Here is a 21786-nt window from a genome sequence, read left to right as displayed (position 1 = left end):
GAAAGGGGGAAGCAGAAGGAAGGGAGAGACGGAAGGAAGGGAGAGGCGGAAGGAAAGGGGGAGGCGGAAGGAAGGGGGAGGCGGAAGGAAAAGGGGAGGCAGAAGGAAAGGGGGAAGCAGAGGAAGGGAGAGACGGAAGGAAGGGAGAGGCGGAAGGAAAGGGGGAGGCGGAAGGAAGGGGGAGGCAGAAGGAAAGGGGGAGGCGGAAGGAAAGGGGAAGCTTAAGAAAAGGGGGGAGGCGGAAGAAGAGCTCGGGATCCCCAGCCAGGTGAGATGAACAGGAGCATATTTGAAGGAAGTGTGTGTGAGCTCTGTCCGCCGGCGAGAGGTGCTGGAGCTGAACGGGAGGGACTGGGCGGAGTTAAGAGTACCCGGACCGGCCTGGGAAGCGCTGGGAACCGCTCGCCTCCCACCGTGGGCTGGGTATATATAGAGAGGGCGAACGGCGGTCCCCCAGAGCTCGCAGCGCCTGGACACACCTGCACCCGGTAGGTCAGTCCCTGCTTCCTTTCCTCAAGCGGCCAGGGAGTCTTCTCCAAGCGAAGGTTCAATGGGGAGGTGGAGGGGAACCCTCTCAGGAACAACACACTCCACCGACCTCTGCATTTATGTAGCGCCTTCACAGCTTCTGATTGGGACCCGATGAAATTTTTTCAGGCCGTCACTCGCAGGACTTGTGGACACCAAGACTCCCACAGCGGAAGGACAGATTCCCGGGGTGGAAGTGGGGGTGGGGGGTAGGGAGGGGTCTAACAACCAGCCACCCGGCAGGGGCTTCAGGATGGAGACCAGGAGGCGATTCTTCACCCAGACGTTACTCGCTCCGGGGTTTCGCCCCCACAGGGGCTGGTGGGTCTCAGGAGGACGAGGAGGAGGGAGATTCAAAGGTTGTGGAAGTGGCACCGTGATGAGGACTTACCCATGGTCGGATTAAGTGATAGAAGTGGGGTGAAGGGTCTCTTTTCTATTGTATCCCTCGTGGAAGAATAACCCCCCACCTTCCCGGCTTTGTAATGGTGAGAGGGTCGTGCTCCGGGATGGGGTCCACTCGGCCGGATGGGCCGGGGAAGTCGGGATGCCCCTCCCAGGGGTGGTGGGCTCCCCTGGAGCTCCGCGCTGATGGAGCCCAGATCTGGCCGGGCAGCGCCAGCACAGGGATCGGGGATTGGGTGACAGCTGGTGTCAGACCGTGCCCGGGGAGGGGAAGTGAGAGCCCGATGAGGGGAACCATCCCCGTCTCGGGAAGCGGATCCTCTCCTGTTCCACCACTCCCTACCCCTTACCTCGCAGCCCCATTCACCTCCAGCACCGCGCCAAGACGTCCCCTGCCGACCCTTCCCCAGCGCCTGATCCCAGCCAAGTCCCTCCAGCTGAAGAACCGTTGCTCCAAGAGGCTCTTGCGGGAACTCTTCCCCTTTCACTCGTGCTCCTCGGCCAGCAGAAATTCTCCCCTTGAATTGCTGGCGTGGTAACTTCGTCCCTCTGTGACTTCTCTCCCCCAGCCCCAGGAGAATCGTTCAGCTGTCTGCAAGTCTGAGCTCGGCCGGCGCAGAAAATGACCATCACCTACACAGCACGAGTTGCAAATGTCCGCTTCTGCAGTTTCTCCAAGCTGCTGGTGCTATGGAAAGGCAGTATCTACAAACTCCTCTACAAGGAATTCCTGGTCTTCTCCTTCATGTACGCAGTCCTCAGCTTGGCTTACCGGTCAGTGAACACGTCTTTGCAAACAGCTTGCAACGCAGCTCGGAGTGGTGGGGATCAATGACAGGACATTTAGACAAGTCCACGGGTAGGGAAGGTTACGAGGGATTGTGGGCCAAATGCAGGCAAACTGGACTAGCTCAATTCGGCAGTGACCAGCAGGGCAAGGTGGGGCCGAAGGTCATATTTCCACCATGACAGTGACATTCTCCACAACTGCAAACAACGGGTCAACATCCATTTTGCCAAAACTCTCTGAACTTTATCTTTAAATATACTGGACAACAATTTTTTTCAAAAGATTTGCTTCCTGAAAATAAATTGGGAATTATGATCGACAACTTCAAGCTGAACACAAAGATAATTTCAGATTTGCTGAATTACTTAGGAAGTTGGAGAAACATTAAATTAACTTTGATTGAATTTACCATGTTTAATCGCATAACGATGCTGACACGTTGCATTAGTTCAAATGACCTAAAAATGTTTTACCGCTGATTTTCGTTTGTACTCAGCATCTGATGCCTCTCATGTCAGTGCCCAACAATAGTCGGCCGCCATTGATGGACTCCAGTTGCCCTGTTCCCACTTTTCCACAGTCGAAATGTCCTGGTGAAACCTTTCACCATGTTCGTCACTGACGGCACCAAGACCAGCAGGGAAGACGTCCCCGTGCAAATGCAGAAAATGAATTTTCAACAACATGTTGCACCTCATGGTTTTGTCTGCTTGAAGTTGACTTAAAATATGACAGGAAATCACAAAAAATAGGTTATATCTAAAAAAAAACATTTTAGTAATCAGTGCCCAAAATCCATAAAATACACCCAAAAGTGTTTAGGAAGCATTTTCATTGTCCAGTGACATCTGTTCCCATTCTTCTAAACAACTCAACCTGTTCATTTATTGCTCATTAAACAACCCTTCATTTGAGGACTCAACTTGGGCACTTTCAGGTGGCGAAAATACCCTGATGTAAAGCCACCTATTGTACTCCAATGCGGCTGTCAGGTGGCCATCTGAAAGTGGAGAACCCGGCCATGAGGAGCACTTACCTAACCCTCCTCCTTTCCAGCTCCGAGAATCCCCTGTTACATCTGAAAGCACAGCCACAGTCCACAGGAGTCAGCGTTCGCTCAGACGCGGCTCTCCTTCAGCCGGCACGTTCAGGTGACAGAAAGGCATCTTCTCCGCAGCCACTTGTACATCCCAGCTGCACTCCCCCAGCCACGTCTGCCGGTGCATTATCTGTGTCTGAGCACCTGAAAGCGGCTTTAGTGAGGACTCAACTTAGTGAATCCTCTCTGAACTGCTGCCAACACAAATACATTATTCATTTAAAGTGAAGTCTCAGCAGTTACCTTTTGTTGGAACTTGTATCCCAAGGGATTGGGCACTGCAGGGGAAATGGAGCCTACTGACCTGGGTGCTTCCAGAAACCCGACTTCTCCTTGAGATGCTGCTCTTCATTCCCTCAATTCCCAAGGTGTGGGTATTCCCCTTGAGCAGAAAGCAGTCCAGAAGCCCCTCAATGTTCCATTGCGAGAGGATACTCAGCGAAGTCTGTGGTGAGAGTTTCTGCAGTCAGAAATACTTCACCGATGGAAAAGTCTGAGGCAGAGCTGGTTCAATTTCTAAGTAACAATTGCAAAAATATCTGAAGCACAGGAAGTCAGAGTTTGTGACAGGCAAGAGGGAAAGGAGGAGAGGGTGAGTGAGGAAGAAATGGAGAGAGAGAGAGAGAGAGATCAGGCCACTGGGATTGGAAAACTAGGAAGCACAACAGTCTGAAGACGCCGTGATTAAAGTCAAAACACGCTGCTAGAGAAACTCAGCAGGTCAAAGATACAGAACCAATATTTCGGGCTTGAGCCCTTCATCAAGGGATGAGCAAAATGTAGATAGGCACCTGACTAAGATGGTGGGGGGAGGGGCAGGGGAAGAGCACGGTCCCACAGGCAGAAGGTAATATGGGAGGGAGGGCACACTGGCAAAGGGAGAGGGGTGATGACTCTGTGAATGGAGAGGGAAGGGATGGAGAGCTGGAGGAAGGGAGATAGAGGGGAGGGAGAATGGAGAGTGGGCGAGCAGAAGCCAGAAGTGTTGATATTAACGCCATCCCGTTGGAAGGTGCCCAGTCAAAAAAAAATTAAGTGGTGTTCCTCCAATTTACAAGTTGTCTCAAGAGGACAGTTAGCACCTTGTTGGGAAGGATGGATGGGCCTTGGTTGCGAACAGTTTGGAATCCTTCAGCTTTTGAGTTGATTCCATGGATTTTAGGGCATTTAAAAAATGTTATTTTAAAATAATTCTGCTGAAGGTTTTTGCTCCTGGAAGACCAGAAGAGATATTTTGAGAAACTGGCCCTGTACTGCAACCACTACGCCAACCTGATCCCAATGGCATTTGTGCTAGGTGAGAGATGTTACTTTTATTCCTTGTATTTTAAGATCTACCTACCAGGAAACCCCCTTCAAACTCAATGACATTCCCTTTGGTAATGGGAAGAGGAACAGATTGACAGAGTGGTGCAGCAGGAAGAGTCACTGCCTCAAAGCCCCAGAGACTCAGGTTAAATCCTGACCTCTGGTGCATTCTGTGTGGTGTTTGCACACTCTTCCCCAGGTTAACTGGCTGTTATTATTCCTTTGACTGCAAAAGAGAGAAAAGAGAGGTTGATGGGCAGAAGAGAGAACAAATTGATGGGTTACAGGGTGAATGGGACAGAAGGCATTGTCTGGTTGAGAGTTGACATGGAATCATTGCCCAAATGAGAAGGTGGAAGAGGACCCTCCCTGACCAAGATCTTCAGCCACTTCTGAACACAGGCTCAGCTACAGCAACTTTCATTAATGTAGCACTGGACAGACATTAAACAGCGTGGGCTTTCTGGATCTGCTGGCCTTCTAATCTGTGCTGAGCTATTTTTCTGCCTAGTCCCACTGACCTGCACCTTGTCCAGAGCACTCCATACCCCTCCCATCCATGTACCTGTCCAAATTTTCTTAAACGTGTAAATTAAGCCCAAATTCACCACTACAGCTGGCAGCTCATTCCATACTCCTACCACTCTGAGTGAAGAATTTCCCCCTAAGCCTTTCCCCTTTCACCCTTAACCCATGACCTTTGGCTTGTATCTCATACTTTCAGTGGAAAAAGCCTATTTACATTTACTCTGCATCATTTTGAATACCTCTATCAAATCTCCCCTCATTCTTCTACCTTCCAGAGAATAAAGTACTAACCTGTTTAACCTTTCCTTGTAACTCAGTCTCTGAAGTTCAAGCAACATCCTAGTAAATCTTCTCTGCACTCTTTCTATCTTATTGATACCTTTCCTGTAGTTGGTTGACCAAAACTGCACACAATACCCCAAATTTGGCCTCATCAATATCTTGTAAAGCTTTACCATAACACTACAACTCAGAAACTCAATACTTTGACAACTCTTTACAACCCTACCTACCTTTGACACCACTTTCAGGGAATTATATATCTGTCTTCTCAGATCCCTCTGTTCCACCACACTCCTCAGTGCCTGACCATTTACTGTTTATGTCCTTTCTTGGTTTGTCCTTCCAAAATGAAACATCTCACACTTGTTGGCATTAAATTCCATCTGCCATTTTGCAGCCCTTTAACAGATCCCTCTGCAAGCTTTAAAAGGTGTCTACAACACCTCCAATCTTTGTGTAATCTGCTGATCAGGACCTAAATGAAAATGACAGCCTTTGCCTCCCAGAAGGATGGGAATATTAGGAGTTGGAATGCTGTCTTGCACACGGGGCAGTCCTGCACTCACTGGCCAGATGTTTGTTTGGGAGGTGTGGGAGGGCAGCAGTGGTTGCACTGAATTTCAGCCCCACTCCCTTCTGCTTGGCAGGGTTTTATGTGACCCTTGTGGTGAACCGCTGGTGGAACCAGTACACCAGCATCCCGCTCCCCGACCGACTCATGTGTGTCATCTCTGGCAATGTGCACGGTGAAGACGAGCGGGGGAGGATGCTGCGGCGCACCATGATGAGATATGCCAGCCTCTCGGCCCTCCTCATCCTGCGCTCCGTCAGCACAGCCGTTATCAAGCGATTCCCCACCATGGACCACGTTGTGGAAGCAGGTGAGAGGAACCCCCTCCCCTGCTCATGGGGTGCTGTCTCAGCCCAAAGGCGAGCGAACTCTTCCCCCAGCTTCAAGGGAAAGGAAAAACCTCCTGCCCAAACTTTGTCAGGAGAGACTCAAGAGTTTTGTGGGGGGGGGGGGGGTGAGAACAGGCAGGAAAGGAGGTGAGGGCAAGGTCAGACCATGCCTTCATGATTTGGGGGGGTGGGTGGGTGGGGACAGTTTGAGGGGCTGAATAGCTACCTACTAGCATTTCCTGTGTTCCTGGAAACCTTTTCACTTCAAGATAACACTGGACAACAAATGTTTTCAAAAGATTTGCTTCCTGAAAAAAAATTGGGTATTACGATAGGCAACTTCAAACTAAACACAAAGATAATTTCAGACTTTCTGTATCACATAGGAAGTTGGAGAAACATGAAATTAACGTTTATTGAATTTTGCATGTTTAATTACATAAAGATGCTGACACATTGCGTTAGTTCAACTGACCTCAAAATGTTTTGGCACCGATTTTCATTTATACTCAACATCTGATGCCTCTTGTGTCAGTGTCCTACAATAGTCGGCCGGCACTGATGGATTCCAGTTGCTCTGATACCGCTTTTCCGTGGTCGCTATGTCCTGGTAAAACCTTTTACCGTGTTCGTCACTGACTGCTCCAAGATCAGCAGGGAAGAAGTTCAGGCTACTTTTGTGGTCAGCAGCCCAAAATCCATAAAATACACCCAAAAGTGTTCAGGAAGGAAAATCTTCGTTGTCCAGTGTAATCAGCCAGAGTCAGACAACTGGGAAGAGGGTTGGTGCTCCAGGGTAGTTGCCGTCCAAGACTGGATTGAGCACATGAGGAGACTGGGCAACACTGACAGACAACAAACAGCTGGGATACAAGACCACGTGGGGACTCTATCTAAGGGCAGTGGAGCAGACTGGCCAGGGGGAATGGGATCAAGAGTTACAGGGAGTCTCTGGGTTCAGGATCACTGATTCCACTGGAGACAGAGCAACCACTGGTTGGTTTTTCAGGGTTTATGACCAGGGATGAACGGAAGAAATTCGAGAGTCTCCACTCTCCATTCAACAAGTACTGGATTCCGTGCGTGTGGTTCACCAACCTGGTTGCCACGGGTCGCAAGGAGGGGCGCATAAAGGATGACAGCGCTCTCAAGCTGCTCATGGAGGTATTGGACACAGCTCCCCTCCACCATCCCCTGGAAGGCATGTGGCAGGGAAGGGCTGAATGACCTATCATTTCCCCCCCTTGGGATGGCAGTGGTACAGGGGTTAAAATCAGGATCCAGTAATCTTCCCCTATCTTTCTCCTCTCTTGCCCCCCCCCCCCACCATTTTTATTCAGGTGTCTGCCTGCCTTTTGTTCATACCTTTACCAAGTGCTCCAGTCCTTTACTTTCTATAGATGCTGCATGTCTTGCTGAGTTGTCCAGTAATCCATGCCAGGGAAAACAATCCAGAAATGTCAGTTTCAGCCAAAGCAGTGTAAGTACCTCCAACATTGCCCAAATTAAACCATAGGCTCCCTCACTCCCTCGCCCAATGGCATCTGTCCTGTGTGCTTGATCCTGAACACCAGGTTGTAAATCCTTCACACGGTCCCGATGTCAGAGGAATGCTCGACATCCTCTGGGCCTCAGTGGATCCTGATGCTGGCTCACCAAGCCAGTTTCTGCTGACCCCTATGTTTCTATATTTATCACCTCTCTGTGGACGAGGACAAGATAATAGACAGAGCAGAGGTTCCTGCTTCAGTCCCGAATGGATGGTCAGATTGTGGGACTAACATGAGCAACAGGATTGACCACATCCAGGACTCAGTCAGGGAGGGAGAAGGCAGAGAGAGGTAACAGGAAATCAGAGAGAGAAGTTGTGCTTTTCTTTTACTTTTACCAAACCAGCGTGCCTTGGGGCTAAACAGGTAGGTGGATCAACATAAGAAATAGGAGCAGGAGTTGCCCATCTGACCAGTCAAGCCTGCTCCACCATTTAATGAGATCACAGCTGATCTGATGATGAGCTCATTTCCACCCACCTGCCTTTTCCCCATATCCCTTAATTCTCCAACTATGTAAAAATCTATTCAACCTTGCCTTAAATATATTTACTGAGGTCACCTCCACTGCTTCAATGGGCAACGAATTCAACAGACTCACCACACTCTGGGATAAGAGTTCCTCCTCATCTCCATCTATCTACTCCCCTTGAACTTGAGGCTATGTCCCCTAGTCTGGCCTGCTCCTAACTCTGCCCTGTTTCATTCTTTGGTCTTCCTTCCTCAATTTACATCCATGAGACACAACATCCACTTATCTCTAACACATGTGGAATTCCCATTTTCCTTCTTTCTCCAAAACCCTCTACCCCCATCTGCTCCTTTGGTAAGCTCTCTCTGACAAAGCCTTTAGTACTTAGTGCCATTGTTCATCAACTTTTGATGGTGAAGGTGCCACCCTCCCTCATGAATGTACCCTCAGGTATGTTATGGTGAGGGTCAAATCACTACTCTCCACTCTGTACCCTGGGCAATGCCATATAACGAACACCATGTGGCAGATAATGCCCAGAGACACCAGGGTACTGCACTGAACATAAGGCTCCCGCACTTGGCTCAACTTTACATTCCCCACACCCTCACCTGCTCTACACACCCCTCCCAACCACCCCCCCCCATCCATTCTTCCCAACCGGTCTAACCCAACATCTCCTCTGCCTCCCAACTGGCTCCACCCTCTCCAATTCCAAGCACTGGGAATGTCAGTGAAGTCACCAATAAATAGAGGTTTTGTGCCTTTCTCTCTGCCAGGAGCTGAATACCTTCCGAGCAAAGTGCAGCCTTCTCTTTCATTATGACTGGATCAGCATCCCCCTGGTGTACACACAGGTACGTTTCAGATCTGACCACTGAACCTGTCAATGAACTTGCCCCACTTTCCCATTCACCTGCAAGGCCAGCAAACATCTGAGGGCCAAGGCTAGACTTCTGTTGGACCAGATTGAGTAGTGATCGGTTCCAACCTCTCTTGGACCTGCTGGGTCAGAATTGGAATTTATTGTCATGAAAATGTCACGAAATTTGTGGCAGGAGCATCACAGCACAAACATTTATATCAACTACAGTACAAAATAAATAAAAATAGTGCAAGAAAAAGTGGGGCAGAATCTGTGGTTCATTGTTCATTCAGCAATCTGATGGCAGAGGGGAAGATGCTGTCCTTGTGCCGCTGAGGTCTTTCCCAAGTGTGTCTCATGATCTAACTCCTCTCTCGCCAGGTTGTCACCATAGCAGTGTACAGCTTCTTCCTGACCTGCCTGATAGGGCGACAGTTCCTTGACCCAGCCCAAGGTTATACGGGTCATGACATCGACTTGTATGTTCCTGTCTTCACCCTGCTCCAATTTTTCTTCTATGCTGGATGGCTGAAGGTGAGTCTCTGTTTGGAATCTGGGGAGTTGCACTTGTGCCAATGGTGGCACAATTCCAATTGGGAGTCATGCAAAAGTCACAATGCTGGGACATCCTTGCTTCCTTTAAGAAGATTTAAAACTTGCCCCCCACCACCACCAACCCTGTACAGTTAAACCCAACCCAGACTTCCTTATAGTCAGTGACAAAGCTGAGGCCCTGAGTGCCACCATGGCTCTCTGGGTTGAGCCAACCTACCAAGGAGAGGGCAGCTATGTTTGTTGTGCCGTTGGGCAGCGCACTTCCCCCAGGGTTGTTGCTTCAGGAAACATTACTTCATTAATCTCTCCTTCAGCATTTCCACGTAGTGTTATTCACTGAATAATGGTCCAGACAAATCACAGCTGTACAGAGGCAGAACATCTAGAAATCTGTTTCCTTGTTTAAGTTCAATAAATCTAAATGTACAACTGTCACCTTGCACAATGATAACTTGATGGGTCACTAGTACAAACTCTTCCTTTGTTCACGTCGGTGGTAAATTTGATTGGACTGTGCGTAGAATGTTCTTCATTGGGGCAGGCTACACCTCACCTGGACATGATGTACAAGGACTGCACTCAGTAGCTCCAAACTTTCTCCTTTCTCTTAAGCCTCAGACATGTCATGTCTACCCCTCACATTGCCTTAGGCTTTCCACTCATTACTCCACATCATTCACAGGGTTGTTGGTCAATTGGGCAGCATGGGCTCTTGGGCTGCAATGGCCTATTACCGTGCTGCATGTCTAAATTTTAAAATTATCTAGCTCAACATCATAGCAGGGAAACCCATTTGTTGCTCTTTCAGCCCCTCATGATTCCATGATAAAACAAGTCCTCCATTTTATTTTGTAGAAACATCGATTCACTCTAGCCCAGACATGGTCCTGTCTTTCATCACCACTCAGTCTCATGATCCTGCTGCTTTCCCCGCAAATTACTTCTTCACTGGCAGTTCCAATTCCTATTTGGAAAATCCTGTTGATTTGGCATACAATCCAATTTCCACAGACTAGTTTGAAATGTGTTTCCTTTTCCCATTTTTGTGTCTTCACCCTAAGCGGTGAAACAGGTCCTTGCACCCATCAGATTGGGAGCAGGTTCCTTTAAACCCTGCCTCCCAATCAGCCCCAATTCTATCCATGACTGCATCAAGGAGGACCACCTCAGTCTATCTCTGGAGCTGAGCTCTCTTGGCCATTAGCCTAGTCTAGTAAATCTTTTTCTGTCATTTCTCCAAGACTTCACATTTTTGCCAATGTGGTTACCAGATTGGGTGCACTATCCCATATGCAGTCTAACCAACATTTTACAAAGGTCCAGTGTTGGCTCAGTCCTCTTATTTTGTGCATCTATTTATGCATCTAGGAATTCTAACTCTTTCCTGACTAAACCAAAATATGTGTAGAGATCAGTGCATATGCATATAGGCAAAGCTCTTCCCTTTGCTCCTGCACTCACTACAAACCTCCTCCTTTCTCCAAAGAGCATTTTTTTACATTCCTTGTCACTAAAGTCTGACAATGTCTGTAGTGGACACCAGAGAGAACAGGAATGAAGGTGCTTTCTAACTGTATGGGGACATGTCTATTGCACGTGCCCCCATACATGTTTAATGATGGCAACAAATTTTAAGATGCAAGAATTGGCCCTGTAACTGAAGGTGGTGCCTTTGATTCCAGGTAGCTGAACAACTAATAAATCCTTTTGGAGAAGATGATGATGATTTTGAAACAAACCGTTTGATTGATCGAAACTTTCAGGTAATGAGCCCTGCCCACAAAGAACTTTCAGTGTCGATGGTTCTTCAGCTGTCTTCACTCCAGCAGAGATTTCACAAGATACCAAATTTTCAAGTTTCCAAAAAAGTGTTTTAAGACCAACAGAGGACAAAAGCACAGCCTGCTCTACTACAAGCTGCACAGTGACAAAGACTGGTTCTTTTACCCCGGTCCAGCCTGGGCTGTGCTTACATGGGCTGGGGATGTTAGAGTTGGTCTTTGCTTTCCTGGTTTAGGAGAGGCAGCATCCTGAGGCTGGATTGCTGTCCAGGTGGGTTCAATCTGTGGTCAACACCATCTTGGACTTGTGAGAAGAATAGCCACAGTGCTGATGAGACATCCCCAAGTCCCTGTGGTGAGAGGAGGCAAGAAATTCAGACAGGAGATCCTTTGGTGACTGTCTCTCATTCCCCCTCCCCATTCATTGGCCCATTCTTCTGCTGTCCACTTCTTGGAGGGATGCATTGACTGTAGTTATCACTGTTACATTCAGGTGTCAATGATGGCGGTCGACGACATGTATCAGGACTTGCCTCTGATGGAAAAGGATCGGTACTGGAATGAATCTAACCCTCGCCCCCCGTATACTGCCGCAACCGTCTTTGTACTGCAGAAGCCATCCTTCCAGGGTTCTACGTTCGACATGACGTGAGTTATTGCAACTTGGTAAGGCTTGGCCTGACCGTTGCCTTTGTTCATTTAACGGGGACTTTTGCAGTGGTAACACTGTGACATCAACCACAGTTCATTGATGAAAATGTGGCCTTCAATTTACATGGACCTCTTACACAGCAGGCCATGTGACCCATAAGCTCTACACCAGCTTCCAGAGAGCAATGCTATCAGTGTCATTCACCATGTTTATTTCACTGTAACCTTACTATTTACTCTTAGTCATCCATCGATTCTATAGCCTAAGGGGGTAATTTACAGCCACCAATTAAACCCCCAACTTGCACATCTTTGTGATACAGCAGGAAAGGGGAGCTCTCTGGTGTGTTCAGTTCTGGTCACCTCATTATCAGAAGGATGTGGAAGCTATGTAAAGGGTGCAGAGGAGATTTACCAGGGTGTTGCCTGGATTGCAAAATAAGTCTAATGAGGCAAGGTTAACAGAGCTGGGACTTTTCTCTTTGGAGTGGATGATGACAAGTGGCTAAATAGAGGTCTGAGAGGCATAAGCTGTTTCCCAGCCACTCTATAGCAACCATCAGAAAACATCTGTACAAAGTGAAGGGTGGGGGGGGGGGGGTGGGGGTGGGAAGGAGGTTTGGGGGAGACAGAGTGTTGTAGTTGTCTGGAATGCCGCACCAGGGGTAGTGGTGGAGGCTGGAACATTAGGGGCATTTAAGAGACTCTTAGGCATGAAAGAAAGAAAAATGGTGGGTTACAGAGTAGGGGGGGGGAGGTTTAGTTTTTTTGGTAGGAATATATAGGTCGGCACAACATCAAGGGCCGAAGGGCTTAAAAAAGAGTTTATCTGCTTTCACCAGAACTCCTGCCAGCCTGTTCCAGGCACTCACCATCTGATGTATAATAAAACATTTTGAACTTTCCCCACCTCACTTTAAAAGCATGTACTTAAATGTGTGATATTTTTACCCTGGGGAAAACATTCTGACAGTCTAACCTATCAATGTCATACGATTTTATAAACTTCTATCAGGTCCTCCCCCACCCTCCAACACTTCAGAGAACACAACCCAAGTTTGTCCAACCTCTCCCCATCACTCATACCCTAGAACCAGGCAGCTCTGCACCCTTTCAAAAGCCTCCACATCCTCCCTGTAAGCAGGTGGCCAGAATTACACACAGTATTCCGTGTGGCCTAACTCAAGTTATACAGCTATGACATGACCTCATCTCTTCTAAGCCCCATCCACTGAGCCCAGTACACCACATGTGGGGCCATTTTCAGGGAGTTATGGACCTGGAACCCAGATCTGTCTGCAATTCGAAGCTTTGAAGAGTCCTGTACAATCTCCTGACATTTGACCTCCCAAAGTGCAACAACTTACTCATCAGGAATTCACTGAATTAAATTATCTGGAATTAAAAATAAATATAAGCTAAAATCTGTGATGTCCAAGATTATAAATTTCAATTAATTTGGGAGTGAGTGCCATCTTTCACACATTTGTATTTATTAGAATCTAATTTTCTGCTGAGCTTGTAGTCCCATCCCTTTCTACTGATAACCTGCACTCAGAGCAGACAGGTTACATACCTGATTTATTCGCAGGGACCCATGTCCTGTTATTGCAGGAAATGGTTTAATGGCTGAAAGATGCAGAAATTCACCTTCAAATCAAGCATGGTTTCCTTTGTCTCAGTGGTTAGTCCCACCTACATCACAAGGCACGATGAATGTAAATGTTTCAATGTAAACAGAATGCTCAGCAGGTCATGCAGTTTCTGTGGAGAAAGTGATAATTGACCATGGACAAAACTCTTGTTTTCTCTCTCAATGGATGCTGAGTGATATGTTGAAGATTCCCATTATGTTTTTATTCTGAGTTGTCTTCCTCTGCTTGATTGTTGTATTAATTCAGATTGTGAGCAGCCAAGACACATAACACAGAAATAGGCCATTCAGCCCACTGAGTCACTACTATCAACCATCCATTCACACTGATCCAATTTCATTCTCCCCACATTCCCATCACACCACCCAACCCCCCCCCCCCCCGATTCAATTCCTCACTTACACACTCATCCAATGAACCCCTGATCTGCACATCTTTGGGATGTGAGAAGAAACCAGAGCACCCAGGGAAACTCCACACACAAAGTGTCTGAGGTCAGGATCGAACCTGAGGTCTCCAATGCTGTGAGGCAGGGGCTCTTCCTCTTCCTCAGTCAACCCCAAATCCTTGGCTAACCTGTTGTGACAACCAGGGGCCATCTGCAACCCTCACCCACCAAACGCTTCCAGAAGTGTTGGATCTTGTGGCGCCAGGTATACTGATGTGTTGTCACACTTTCTGTGCAACCCATTGCATGCAAGCTGTTTTGAGCCAATCAACTGTTCCAACTGGATTCCTCTTTTCTAGGATTTCAAAAGATGACATGCACTTTCAGCCAATGGAGGAGATCGAGGAGAACAAAGAGGAAGGGAACTCTCAGCACGCCCCCCTCTTCAGCCACCTGCTCCCCAGTGCCCCATCATCTGCCAGCAACCTCCCACGCTCCACACACCCCTTCCAACTGCTCAAACGCAGGAACAGTGCATCGTCCGACACCTCCGTTTATAGCTGCCTGTGTCAGGACACCCAATCCACGGTGTGCGGAACCTACCGCCAGCACAAGCCTCTAACGAACATCCACTTTGTCTCAGAGGGCACTCAGCTGGGAAGGAAAGAGGCCATGACCAATTGCTTAAAAGTTGGCGAGAGGAAGAGTGAAAATTCAGATGTGGAAGGCTTCGGGAGGATAGACACCGAGAAGAAAGGGGAACTTTCACATAGCCTCACTGAGGACAAGGTCAACGTAGACACTGACCCCATTCATTCCTCTTCAATTTCCTCCACTGACGTTTACAAGGAAGGCATGCCGCCTGAAGAAGACCCGAGATTAGCTGTCCACCAGGTAGAATCCTTTGAGAAGGAGGACTGCCGGTTCCAGTCTGTTCCCACGTCCAGACCTGTGCAGAACGTCCCTGCTCATTGCCCACCAGTAACAGAAACCAGTCTGACAGCTTTCTGGGGGAACTCAAGTTCACCACCACCCTCAACACTCATAAACACCACCTCTCCAAAGAGTGCGCACACCTACCGAGGAACACATGGTGTTCAGCAGCTAATGATCAGTGCAAAGATTGAATCTCCGTTAACATCTTTGCGTCCTGTCCAGGAGCCTGGTGAAAAGCCTGATTGGCCTCAAGGAGCCAAGTGGTCTCTGCAAGGTGATGATATTCATGATAAATGGAGCCCCTTGCATGTTTCAGAGCCGCTCTACATTAACGGCAAAGAAAGTGACTGCCCAAAGACGCCATCACAGTTGTGAAGGGAAGGAGTCTATCTGAACTTTGCAAAACAAGATTAGTTGCTGTTCTGTCCCCAAATGCTGGCAACTCAGGGCCCTAATCATGTAGCCCTGTGCCTGGGTCATGTTTGTAAAAAGGAAGATTAAATTCTTAGAGGGTCAGTCAGCATCTATGCAATGAGAAAAATCAAATTTTTGGGATCTGAAGATGCTCCCCTTGTCACAGTGTGCTTTATTTTGCTGACATCAGAATACTTCAAATGACAGGAGGCCACTTGGCCCATCAGATTCATGCCAGCTTCCAGGGAAGCAATCCCATTCATCTCAATATCCTCTCCTTACTCCCCTCCAGCCAGCAACTTGATCCTTCCCACAATTACGAGCTTGCTTTTAATTCCTTTCCCCATCATCTGACTTCAGGGGGTAATTGACAGTGGCCAATTAAAGTACTAACCTGCACAGCTTTGGTATGTGGGAGGTAATTGGAACACCTGGGGAGGAGAAGCATACAGAGATCATGTAAACTCCACACAAACATTGCAAGAAGTGGGGACTGAACCCAGGACACTGGAGCCGCAGCAGAATCAATTGCCATGCCACAGCACTATCCCGTTATCGATGGAGATGCCACTGCCTACAAGGGATGTTCCCCCTCGCAGCCAATTAGTTTGGTACCACTTTGTGCTGCGGCTCTGGAAAATGCTCAGGGTGACCAAGTGCTCCCCACAATGACCTTCTGGTGGAATTCGACGATGGTGTCACACCCTTGCTCTGATGGTTGGACTGAACAGTATGAGGGAGCAAGGCTTCAAACATAGTAGATTCATTGGTAGAAGGCTACTTATTGAATGTTCTAATCAATAAATCTGCAGTTACATGGGGAAAGGTTACAGAATCCATGGAATTGGCTTCGTAGGAAGGAAGTAGCTCAAAAATTATGTTAAATTGTTTGAATTCTGAAGAGGGGAGAGAAACTCCAGAGCCACTGTTCATACATAAACTAAGAGTAAAATGACATTTCCTCATGATCTACGTTGCAATGGAAAATAAGCAAATATGTCATCAGTACCTCTCAACAATCGTTTGTGCCAATGCATTCTCGAGCTAATTCCAATGAAACAGCAAGAGGAGCCATTAACCCCATCACATTTGGAAACCGGTTATTATGTAGTCTTGAATTAGAAAGTGCATTCAATATATCGGCCTTTGTATGGGAAAAGGAATGCTTAGAATTTAACCATTTGCACTATAGCTGTTGGACCCAACAATGAACATTAAAATAATTCAATTTTCCATTAAATGGGCTCATTTTATGCAGTAAATAGACACCTGCCCCGACTATTTCTAAAATATGAGGCAGATAGCATCTTTAGTCAGAATTAGTCATGCTTAAATTGATAAATTATGCTGCTGGTCAACAACTTTTCCAAAAGGTTTTCTTCCTGGAAAAAAAAAGGGATTATGATGGCCGATTTCAAGCTGAACATAATTTTAGATTTGCTGTATCACGTAGGAAGTTGGAGAAACATGAAATGAATTTTTATTGAATTTGCATGCTTAATGGCATAATGATGCGGATACATTGCATTAGTTCAACTGACCTAAAAATGTTTTACCGCTGATTTTCATTTGTACTCAGCAGCTGATACCTCTCATGTCAGTGTCCAACAATAGTCAGCCGGCATTGATGGATTCCAGATGCCGATCCTGCTTTTCCATGGTCGCAATGTCCTGGTGAAACTTTTCACCATGTTCGTCATTGACTGCACCAAGATCAGCAGGGAAGACGTCCACGTGTGAATGTAGAAAATGCATTTTCAATGCCATGTTGCAGTTCATAGTTTTGTGGGCTTGACGTAGAGTTAAAATATGACAAGAAATCACAAAAATAGGTTATATCTTAAAAAAAGTGATCTCAAATTTTAAGGTGCTTTTTGTGATCAGTAGCCCAAAATCCATAAAATGCACCCAAATGCAAAATTTTCGTCGTCCAGTAATAATGTGCTGAGTTTTGGATTATTCTTGCATTGCGATGTTTGGAGGTAAATAGTGAAACAGGGTACCAGGTCCGCTTTCCCCTGTGTAACTAGACAATGGAGGAAGAATAGGTCCCATTTTTCCTTCAGGCGATTTGACCCAGCAATGGAGAACACAGGAGTCATGGCCCTTTAAGTCTTTCCCTTTTCAAAATCCCAGTTCCTCAGAATTTGGCTTCGTCTCATCCAATACAGCTTTTGTTGTACCTCAAACTATGCAACTGTTCTGGGATTACTACAAATCTCTGCATTGAAGATTCACTTTACAATCCAATTCTTGGTTGGGACCCCCTCTTAAAATCAGAGGAACTGTAGACTTCCCAAATCTGATTCTACTTCTAGATCTTGGCTTGATCTATTTTGAAAGATACTCCCTAAATGCAAAATATTAACAGAGAACAGTGGTAGGGTGCAGGGGACATAGTAAAGCAATTGTTAAAGAACACTACGCCACAGTACAGGCCCTTTGGCCCTCAATGTTATACTGACCCACATATTCCTAAAAATTACTAAACCCACCCTACCCAGTCTCCCTCTATTTTTCTTTCTATGTGCCTGTCTGAAATTCTCTTTAATGTCTCTAATGTTTCAACCTCCACCACCATTCCTAGCAATGCATTCCAGGCACCCACAACTCTGGGTAAACAAAATTACCCGATGTCTCTGCTAAACTTCCCTCCCTTTGCTTTGAACACAAGTCCTCTGATATCTTCTATTCCTGCCCTGGGAAACAGGTGCTGGCTGCCCACCTTACCTATGCCTCTCTTAATGTTGTAGACCTCTATCAAGTTCCTCTCATCCTTTTACGTTCCAAAGAGAAAAGTCCCAGTTCTACTAACCAATTCAGGCCACATCCTGGTCAATCTCATCTGCACCCTCTCCATAGCTTCCACATCCTTCCTATAATGAGGTAACCAGAACTGAACACAATATTCTAAGTGTAGACTTAGCAGAGATTTGTAGAGTTGCAACACGACTTCTCTTATGAACTCAATCCCCGACAAATGAAGCCCAGCACCCCATAGGAATTCTTAACTATCCCATCAACCTGTGCAGTGACCTTGAAGGTCCCTCTGTTCATCCACACTCTTAAGTAACCATTAACCCTGTACTCAGTCTTTTGGTTTGCCCTTCCAAAATGCATCACCTCACAACCACTCTCCTTCAAGACAATTTTTATTCACACAGCCACTGATCCCATGCCCCAAGACTTTCTGGATGAGTCTCTCATGGGGGACTTTGTCAAATGCCTTGATAAAATCCACATAGACCATATCTACTGCCCTTCCCTCATCAATTTCTTTTTTTTAAAATAAATCTCGTCAAAAAACTCAATTAGACTCGTAAGGCACGACTTTCCCTTCACAAAGCCACGCTGATTATCCTTGAGTAGATTGTACTTCTCCAAATGCTCATAGATCCCATCCTTAAGAATCCTCTCCAGTAGTTTAACCATCACTGATGGAAGACTTCACCAGTCTATAATTCCCAGGATTCTCCCTATTACCTTTTTTAAAGTGGACTACATTTGCCATTGTCCAATCCTCCGGCATCTCCTCTGCGGCCAAAGAGGATTTAAAGATCATAGACACTGCCCCAGCTATCTCTTCTCACTTCCCACAGTAACCTGAGGTATATCCTTTTCAGCCCTGGGGACTTATCAATCTTGATGTTTTTAAGAAGATCCAACACTTCCTCTTCCTTAATCTCCATTGTTCAGCACACAGGCCTGTTCTTTTTCGACCTCACCCTGACCAAGGTCCTTAGCTCTTGTGAATACTGAAGTGGTGCCATTTTTCTACCATCTTTTCTCTGTCCCAGTGGGACAAACCTATCCTGAACCCAGTACAGGTGGTCCCCAAACTTCCTCCACATTGCTTCTGTGCTTTTACCCTTGAACATCTGTTTCCAATTTACTCTTGCAAGTTCCTGCCTCCCCTTCATAATTAGCCCTTCCCAGTTAAGCACTTTCCCAGTTTGTCTGTTTCTATCCTTTTCCATAGCTATGTTGAACCTCAGGGAGTTGAGATCACTCTCACCAAAATGCCCCCCCCTCCCCCCCCAACGAGAGGTCTGCCAACTGATCAGGTTCATTCCCCCGAACTAGTTTCAGTATGTCTTCTCCTCTCATTGGCTGGTCCACATAACTGTGTCAGGAATCTTTCTTGACAACACCTGACAAATTCAGCCCCATCCATCCCTCTTGCAGTCAGCAGGTGCCAGACAATATTAGAGAAGTTGAAATCACCCATAACTACAACCCTGTATTTTCCTGCACGGTTCCAAAATCAGCCTCAATGTCCTGAGGGCTATTTGGAAGCCCATAGACTACTCCCAGCACAGAGATAACTCCCTTCCTCTGACTTCCACCCACATCGACTCAGTGGACACTCCCTCTGCAGCATCCTCCCTTTCTATAGCCGTGATACTATCCCTGACCAGTTATGTTACTTCCCCACCTCCCCACCTGTTTTCTACCTCCCATTCTTTCTTTTAAACCACCTAAACCCCGGTACCTGCATCAGCCAATCTTTCCCTTCCTCCAGCCAAGTCTCTGTAATGGCCACAACACTGTAGTTCCACGTAATGATCCAACTCTAAGTTCATCCCCTTTATTCCTAATACTCCTAGCACTGAAATACACACATTTCAACCCCTCTAGCTGCCGATATTTATGTTCTGACATATCATTGTTCTTTTGACCTTCTCTGCATTCACATTCTGGTTCCCACCCCCCTGCCAAACTCTCCCTCCCCAACAGCTCGAGCAAACCTGCCCGCCAGGATATTGGTCCTTTTTCCAGTTCAGGTGCAGTCTTCCTTTTTGTAGAGGTCAGACCTTCCCCTGAAGAAATCCCAATGATCAGAAATCCCAATGATCAGATCCAACTCTTCAGCCACGCATTCATCTGCCACAATTTCCTGTTCCTACCCTCTCTAGCGCATGGCAGTGGCAGCAATCTTGAGATTACTATCCTTGAGGTCCTGGCTTTTAACTTCTTTCCTAACTCCCTATATTCCCTCTTCAGGACCTCATCCCTACTCCTATTCATCCCATGTAGAATAGGACATCCGGCTGCTTGCCCTCTCCCTCTAGAATGCTATGAACTCGATCAGAGACATCCCTGCCACTTGGGAGGCAACATACCATCCGGGAGCATTGATCTCATTTACCAAACCTCCTAACCAATGAGTTCCCAATTACCATAACTCTTCTCCCCCTTTCCCTTCTGAGCAGAGGGACCAGCTTCTGTGCCAGAGATGTGACCACCATGACTGGTCCTTGATAGATAGTTCCCCCCAACAGTATCCAAAACAGTACATTTGTTCTTGAGGGGAACAGCCACAGGGGAGCTGGGCGCTGCCTCTTCCTCTCCTAAGTCACTCAGTTACCTGTCTCCTGACGTTTAGGGGTGACCGTCTCCCTGAAGCTCCCCTCTATCACTGCCTCTGTCTCATGACAGTCTCAGCTCTCTAGAGACTAATACTCCTCATAACAGTCCTGTGATGTCTTATAGATTCATTACCCAGAGCAGCAGAGACCATCTTTTCTAGGATGATTTAAAAAAATGTCCATCACTAAATAGAACATTCCATTACATTCCGAGGAGAACTAAAGCACAATTTCACTTGTACGAGGTCAAAAAGACAGTTACATTCAAGTTGCATTGCAAATTAAAAACTTCCCGGTGGCAGTCACCAGCTTGGTTTGTCCAGCAATTTATAAATTGTTTTTACTGTGCAAGATATGAAAATAAAATCACGACTTGTGTTGTTCAGTTGAGATAGATTGCAATTTTTTTTAAATCGATGCAAAATCAAGTGAGATAAGCCTGCTGAAGCATCTGAAGAAATGCTGCGCATTTAAAATATGCTACAGTTTAAATTGAACTACAGAAGATGGATTGCACTTTTGAAATCAGTGTAGGGTGGTGGGGGGGCTAGAGATGAATTATTGGAAATGATTAGATGTCTGGCAATCAATGCTTTAAAAGGAATACTTTGTGCAACTTTCTATCAAATGCAGTTCGATGAGCAAGAACCAATAGTGGTCAACACTGCCTATTCTCTTCATGTCTTGGTGGTACGACCATGAATGGTTACCAGTTAATTTGTGACTGCATTAAGTCATGATGATTGTGGGCAATTCCCTTGCTTGCTATACAGCTGATGTGATCACATAAGGAGATAATTTGGGTGTAACAATCAAGTTCGTTTATCCAGTTATCCATTTCTCGTTTCCATCAGACATTTTATACTTTGTTTCTTCCCCTCGTTCAACAAGCCGTTTTCTGAGTAAATATCTGTTTGTTGTGCAGTAAACAACTTGCTCATTTCTAACCCATTAGCTGACAATTATCAATGAATTCTCCACTTAAAAGCTTGTTCCCCATGGTCAATTTCTGTTCTAACTGTCAAAGAGGAAGTGTTCAGGATATCGTGGAGTTGTTGAAAGCTTGCTTGTGCTCCAAACAGTAAGTTGGCCCGTTAGCCCAACAACATCCAGACCAGTTCCAGGCCATACAAGAGGAAAGGCTCACTAGTCCTTTGATGCCTATGTCTGCTGTCCAACCTGTCTGTGAGAACATTTTAGTCCAGTTTTGCTGCCTCCACCAGCCATTCCTACAACCAATCCATTCCAAAACCAACAATCCGAACTGTGAGACTTACGGACTTCTTCAATGATGGATGGTCTGATATCTG

At 46.6% G+C, this 21786-nt stretch overlaps 1 protein-coding gene across 1 annotated transcript; it reads left to right on the top strand.

The window, feature by feature from the left end:
• The first annotated feature begins 1555 nt into the window (after positions 1 to 1555).
• Positions 1556 to 16572, top strand: LOC138758351 (bestrophin-2-like). Its single transcript, XM_069927159.1, has 9 exons — positions 1556 to 1707; positions 4025 to 4119; positions 5588 to 5821; positions 6850 to 7004; positions 8642 to 8719; positions 9109 to 9261; positions 10965 to 11045; positions 11557 to 11711; positions 14117 to 16572. The coding sequence occupies exons 1-9, from the start codon at positions 1556 to 1558 to the stop codon at positions 15066 to 15068; spliced, it is 2055 nt and encodes a 684-aa protein (XP_069783260.1). The 3' UTR covers positions 15069 to 16572.
• Positions 16573 to 21786: the final 5214 nt, after the last annotated feature.

The sequence above is a fragment of the Narcine bancroftii genome, chromosome 3, assembly GCF_036971445.1.
Source record: "Narcine bancroftii isolate sNarBan1 chromosome 3, sNarBan1.hap1, whole genome shotgun sequence".
NCBI lineage: Eukaryota > Metazoa > Chordata > Chondrichthyes > Torpediniformes > Narcinidae > Narcine > Narcine bancroftii.
This window is presented reverse-complemented; position numbering and strand designations above follow the sequence as displayed.